This window comes from Adiantum capillus-veneris, chromosome 19, assembly GCF_014529385.1.
Source record: "Adiantum capillus-veneris isolate H3 chromosome 19, ASM1452938v2, whole genome shotgun sequence".
In the NCBI taxonomy this organism is placed as follows: Eukaryota; Viridiplantae; Streptophyta; class Polypodiopsida; order Polypodiales; family Pteridaceae; genus Adiantum; species Adiantum capillus-veneris.
Genome location: NC_140949.1, coordinates 101,412,105 through 101,418,260, shown reverse-complemented (window position 1 = coordinate 101,418,260; position 6,156 = coordinate 101,412,105). Strand labels below are relative to the sequence as shown.

Below are 6,156 nucleotides of genomic sequence, written 5' to 3'. Positions count from 1 at the left end.
TGACTTCTAATCTAAATAAGCTATTTAGCTGTGCTTCAATTAAGACAATATGTAGCACTACTCGGCTATCATAAGACTCATGGAAACTGAGATGCTCATAGACTCATGGGGACGTAGATGCTCGGTTGGGAATGGTTAGGTATTACATGAAACTCTCTTGATCGACAAAATATCTTTTGGAGCGTGTTCTTGAAGCTAGAATGACCTTCGAACAACCAAACATAATGACCTTCGAACAACCAAACATCGAGGAAATGCATTTGTGAGGAGAAGAAATTTCACAAAAACTAATGGTGCTTAAAAGGAGAATATGGTATACACGTAGTGCTTTGTGTATTTTTTCATTCCGATCTCAAATGAACATCTGAAAACAGCAAGATTTTTTATGAAGATTTTGGCAAGGTACGTGTTACCTGAAAATGAACTCATGAAAGGTCAGCTTAATCTGAGAAAGTGACATAAGGGGGGTGCTTCCATCTCACCACCTTGATGTACAGAAGCATGCTTAGATGTAGATTATTGGAATACAGTTACGCTACAAGCTTCGAGAAGTAGGACGAACACTGAAGAGCCGAGGAGAAGTGGAATAGAGTTACGCTACAAGCTTCGAGAAGTAGGACGAACACTGAAGAGCCGAGGAGAAGAAGTGGTATATGTTAATCTCAATGAAACGCTTTACCGTCTCCAATCACACATCCCGCCCAGAAAAAGAATTTACAAGGAGAAATTGATGATCCAAGACCCAAGCAACTCCGACATGTGTAAAGAGCACTTTCGCATAAACATGCATGTTTGGCACAGTGAGCTGGTACAAGAACAGATTGGTAGCAAAGGGCTATGCACAAACTTATGTGATTCATTGTGAGGAGACTTTCAGCCCTGTAAATCTTGGAACATCAGTCTTGAAGTTTAGATCACCATAAAATCACCACTGAAATCATAATCGTGTCGCAAGAAATTAACTGATAATAAAATGCCCAATTAACATAAGAACAGATGCTAACACCACTACATTTTTACTACAATGAAGATACCACTTTTGTAAACCAACAGTGCTCCATCAAACTGGGCATGTATTCGATAATTATTTGGAGCTCAAAGCAAAAGACAGTTTTGGGCGGGCATTTTTCTTGCCGAGAATTTTCATTTGTTCCAGCCTCTCTTGCTCCTCTTGGAGCTTCTTTCTCCGCAATGCCTCTTCTTTTTGCTGTTGGAGAATCTCTAGCTCATGGTACCGTTCTTCTTCCCTTCTTGCCTGCTCCTCAGCAGCCCTTCGCAAAGCCTCCTCAGCTTTACGCTGATTCTCTTCTCGTATTCTCTGCAATTCCTCCTCTTGGCGGCGAGCGGCATCCTGTAAGCAATGAGGACATGGGTAAGAACACTAGGCACATGCAAATTGCCTTCCATACAAATATTAAGAACAGAACTCTTGCCTCTTTTCGCTGAGCTTCCATGGCAGCTTGTTCCTTCTCCTTTACCATTTGGCTGGTAACCTCCTCCGCTATTCTTTTCCGGCCCTCTTGTAACCTCCTGTCAACTTCTTTTCGCAGCTCTTCAGAGTCTAAAGCCTCTTGAACCATCTTTTCAATGGCAGTATCTATCCTTCTCAAAGCTTCTTCCTCAACTAATTTTACCTCTGCCTCCTGTTGCCTCCTGCATGTATTAACACAAAAAACAAAATTAAGCAAAGAGATGGCATCAAAGCCTGCCTTTGCACAAAACAATGACAGTCATGTTGTCGCCGGCTTGAGCAATTTTACCAAATTGAGTAAAAAGTACCTCTCCTTGCCAAAATAAAAATGTCACTTTATCTCCTATCACCATGAGACCTGTCTTCAAGATATTCAATGTCAAAGAAAACGTTTCTCGTTAGGGCCTCTTAAAAACAGGCTATTTTCTTCTCTCCAAAGGGACAATGGCCCATGCACAGTGGAACAAACGAGCTCCAATCCTAACTAGTCTGTGATTGCCAAACTTACAAATATCAGCCAATACCTATGAGAACACGACTTCAATTAGTTTATCCAATTTGATGACCAGATGATCTCAAGTCCTCTGATTAACTTGGTTTCCCATCTGACTAGTAATGGGAATAACAGAAACACAAGTGGAACAACATGCACATACAATGGATAATTGCCATCTCAGGCATGGCAAGGGTTTCATAAAAAATATCAAAAAAATCAACTTCAACAGAGTTCCAAACATCAGGATTCAGGATTCAATCGCGCACCATCCTTAACTTTCACGGACAAGACTAAACGAACAATGTAATCATGTTGCTTTGATACGTAAAGCTCTTGTGTAATAGGCTGTGCTACGAGAAGCCAACCAGCAGAATATATAATCCCACACAAGTGTGTCAGAACCTCGCATATCAAATGTGCTATGGCACCTTGATTTGCAAGGCCACTAGAACAATTAATCAAATTCCTGTGCTTCATGCACCTTCCACTTTGTCTCGCTCTGGAGCATAGAGAACTTCAGATGGACGTTGAGAAATCAAACATCCCTGCTATACCGCATAGATATTTGAACCCATAACAGTTAAGAGGGAAGTGCAAGGATGTTTCATACACCTCACTAAACAGCTCACCGCCACTCGCAAGATAAACCAAAAGAGATTTGAAGCTCTAGAAGTACCAATACAAATTTGCTATGAATATCGTTAGTTCCATTGAGTCTGACATGGCCGCTTGACTCCTTGAGTTCAGATAACGGGCATCTTTTCCTTTGTGCCCCTTCCGAAGATATAAGCTTTAAACGAAGGCATATGATAGCATTCATCACAAACACTGGTACATGTTGAAAGGACTTGTTTGTGTTTGTTCCCAAACCAAACACACCATAAAGAGCATCAAAAGCAACCCAAAAAAATAGAAAAGCAACGGAGGATAAGGAACATGTAGATAATTGCCACCATTAGCTCTTCCATGCAAAAGCTTACGTTCATAAGTTGACACTAGATGTAGTACACTGAACTTTTGACCATTCACCAGCAGAAACGCCAGAAGGAAGAGGTAACTACGGAAACGGCAATCCCACATGTCAGCACAGGGCCAGCCGCACATTCACATACCTTTTGCTTACTCATTCCTTCAAACCTGTAGCTATTATAACTATACTACCACTCTTAAAATTTTGCATCTAGAATTGCAACTGTTTTCCTTGCATCCTGTTTGTTTCTGAAGCCAGAACATCATAAAGAACAGCCTAGGGCCTGCAGCTTTTGCATTCTTGTAAAGGAGTAACTTCTACTGATGCAGTATATATAGTCCATCAGAAAACACATCCTCACCCTTTCCCTTGCCCATCTTACATCAGCTACAGTGACGAGATCTGCCACGTCTACCATCTGAATGATGGGCCAAATGAAGTTGAATCAACAAAAAACTATTAGCGTCTACGTGGTTGAGCAATATTGGTCCACTGATATGCGCAAATATGTATCAAAAGAGAAGGTGAATGAAGGCCTTTGTAAATTGTCATAGAGGGCTGGCTAACAAACTGCAATATGAACGTAGAATGCATACTCTGCTGGAAAAAACCTTACAAACTCAGTATGTCTTTACAGCAGCTACGCTCTTTATACAGGATCCTTGTATTTTGTCCTTCCTCTCAGCACAACAAATTCTGTTACGCTTCAGAAGCATGGTACATTATACTCTGCTCAATGTAAAGAGCAAATCCTAGCAAGAGAGATTGATTGAACCTCTGATCAGACAGATAAGAGATCTAGCACTCCTTGACTCTATCTGGCAACCAATCATAATGATTAATATTTACAATTGTCACATAGACTAATATTACAAAAAAACCACCACCTCAAAGTTTTCATTGATACAAACTCTGAGCTCTTCACAGAAAACCATAATTTTGTGAGCCTTAGGGCTGGCCTCTGCACCAAATATTATCCAATTCCTACCAATCTAGCAATACGTACTCTTGTAATAAAGTACACAGTGGCCTCCCTTAATAAGTAAAAGTATACACATTAAGTAAATGGACCCCTCTATTTTCTTCTTAAAAGTTAAGATAAGTGGGCTTTGTGATGCGTACAAAGAAATACCGACAAGAAAACCCCACTGGTAGACTACAGTATTCATCAAGAGACCAGCATCTGCAAATACACGAATGCGCAGAAGAGGAAGTGGAAGAACCAGGCAATACCTTATCTTATCTGACTCCTCTTCCTCTCGAGATCTCTCTGTGGTCTTCTTTCGGTTAGGAGAGCCTGGGCTCTCGGCTCGATGAGCATGACTCCTTGAGGTGTGGCTAGAACGTCGAGATTTCCTTGCAACAGGAGAAGGACTCCTTCGGTGTCTCCTGGAACTTGGAGATCGACTTCTGTACCTCTTCGGTGTAGGTGACCTGCTCTTTCGACTGTATCTTTTTGGAGACAAAGAACGTTTTCTATAGTGACGCCTTGAGCTGGGAGACCTACTCCTCTGCCTGTTGTGCATACAGAAATCTTAGAATTCATGCAAAAATTCCACAAACGAAGACAAACCCTACATCAACAAGAGTTAATAGGTAAAACGCCTTGCAAAACAGGTAAACGAATAAGCCTAGCTATCTTGAAACAAAAAGCACGCAAATGACTTACATCCCTATTTTGGTCTTTCAAAACCCTTGCTTCCCACATCACTCATCCAAAACAGCTTCTCAAACAGAACATAAACATAATATCAACATGTAGGATTGCGATTTTCTTTGCCTTGCAAATGCACAGATTCTTCATCATGCGGCACAGCAACTCGCCTCTTTCAGGATTTCTGTTACACCATCCAGATCGTTGCTGAGTATTAATACAAACCACTATGAGCATTCTTTGCCAGACTTGAAATCTTCCCACCCTGAAAACACAACTCTTCCTATCCCTTCAAAAAAATTAAAGCTATTCAAAGCTACACAACCTCCAGCTAGAGACTACCTTTAGAACCCAGGACAGGGTAAGTTGAGGCAATCCCACTTTGAATGAGTTTAAAATTCAAGGATCACCATCCTCTCCCCTTCACACCCTTGGTCACACGTTGCAGCTATAAAACAGGATGCAGACGTACACATTTCGTTAAGCCTTTCGAGGTCAGAGCTCTGTTCCAAGCCCTCCCGAGATTAACCTTGCACTGTGCTTCCCATAAATGTCAAACCCGCCACACAAATATCATCCCATGTGCATATTTCATGTAGGTGGATGCAAGCAGCCAAAAAGAAAGTGGTACAACAACAAACCTGCTACTAGAAGGCACCGGAGATCGGCTTTCTCGATCATAGCGGCTCCGATGCTTAACAGGAGACAGTTCTGGGGACCGTCGTCGTCTGCTCTTCCGAGAAGGAGTTCTTGACCTTGAGCGCGAGCGTGTGTGTCCCATTCTTAGCAGGCTCAGAGAGCCCTAGAATCTTCTGTATAGGCACTGCTGATTCTTGATAATGAAGCAAAATAAGGGTACATTCACGGGCATGAAAACATTTTTTTTAAACTGAACACTCTTTAACCCTACCTCGATCCAGTACACTTTCCGCCATGACTAACACAGCCCACATAGCATAGCAAAAGACCCACTTTCCGGGTACGTTTCTGCTAACACAGGCGCACTTCCCCAGAGAGAAAGGTTTTCTCTGTGCAGAAAAAGACCCGAAAGGCTTACCTGCGATGTCTCCTTGGACGGTGCTCCTTAGCGTCTTCACGGCAACACGGATCAGCAAAAACGGAGGGCAACGTTGTAGCAGATTGTCTCGCTCAAAACTCTCTTCAACAATCCTAGAAATTGATGATGATTGATGATTGTCTCGCTCAAAACTCTGATTGTTTACACGGAAAACCCTCTCTTGGTGGTAAAGTGAATATACTATGGAGCATTATAAGGAGGCCGGCCATAAAAATTCAAGGAGAGAAGTGGAACTTCCGCATTGGTAATGCCTCTATGGGACTTGGTTAAGTTTTAATACTTGGTAGATGTTGTTGAGGGACGAAGAAGGATACGTTAGGAATTAGGCAGTGGGAGAGCAAGGGAAGAGGAGGTCAGTTGATTGGACATGTTAAAGAAGTGATTGTGCCTCAAAAATCAATTGAAAAATGCAAAATTTCGGTCACTTGAATTAAATTGAAACTTGTCTTCAAGGGTTGGGGGAATGAAGAAACGGAATAAATTGGAT

At 41.8% G+C, this 6,156-nt stretch overlaps 1 protein-coding gene across 6 annotated transcripts; it reads right to left on the bottom strand.

Annotated features, from left to right (window-relative positions):
- Positions 1 to 995: 995 nt before the first annotated feature.
- Positions 996 to 5,853, bottom strand: LOC147434553 (arginine/glutamate-rich 1 protein). Of its 6 annotated transcripts, none has more exons than XM_086491016.1 (5): positions 5,502 to 5,853; positions 5,233 to 5,423; positions 4,171 to 4,452; positions 1,434 to 1,653; positions 996 to 1,351 (listed from the first exon to the last, which is right to left on the bottom strand). In XM_086491016.1, exons 2-5 carry the CDS (start codon positions 5,370 to 5,372, stop codon positions 1,085 to 1,087), a joined length of 909 nt encoding a protein of 302 aa, XP_086347142.1. In that variant the 5' UTR covers positions 5,373 to 5,423; positions 5,502 to 5,853; the 3' UTR covers positions 996 to 1,084. The 6 variants fall into 6 exon arrangements, with proteins under 6 accessions (XP_086347142.1, XP_086347143.1, XP_086347144.1 ...); XM_086491017.1 differs by having other exon boundaries at positions 5,233 to 5,414; XM_086491018.1 differs by having other exon boundaries at positions 5,649 to 5,853.
- Positions 5,854 to 6,156: the final 303 nt, after the last annotated feature.

What these genes read in the sequence shown, in the direction of transcription:
- LOC147434553 (XM_086491016.1), bottom strand. Translation starts at nt 5,372, where the DNA reads ATGGGACACACACGCTCGCGCTCAAGGTCAAGAACTCCTTCTCGGAAG. An exon ending in GAGGAGTCAGATAAGATAAG is followed by an intron (nt 1,654 to 4,170) that starts GTATTGCCTGGT and finishes TAATACATGCAG; the next exon opens with GAGGCAACAGGAGGCAGAGG. An exon ending in TGGAAGCTCAGCGAAAAGAG is followed by an intron (nt 1,352 to 1,433) that starts GCAAGAGTTCTG and finishes CATTGCTTACAG; the next exon opens with GATGCCGCTCGCCGCCAAGA.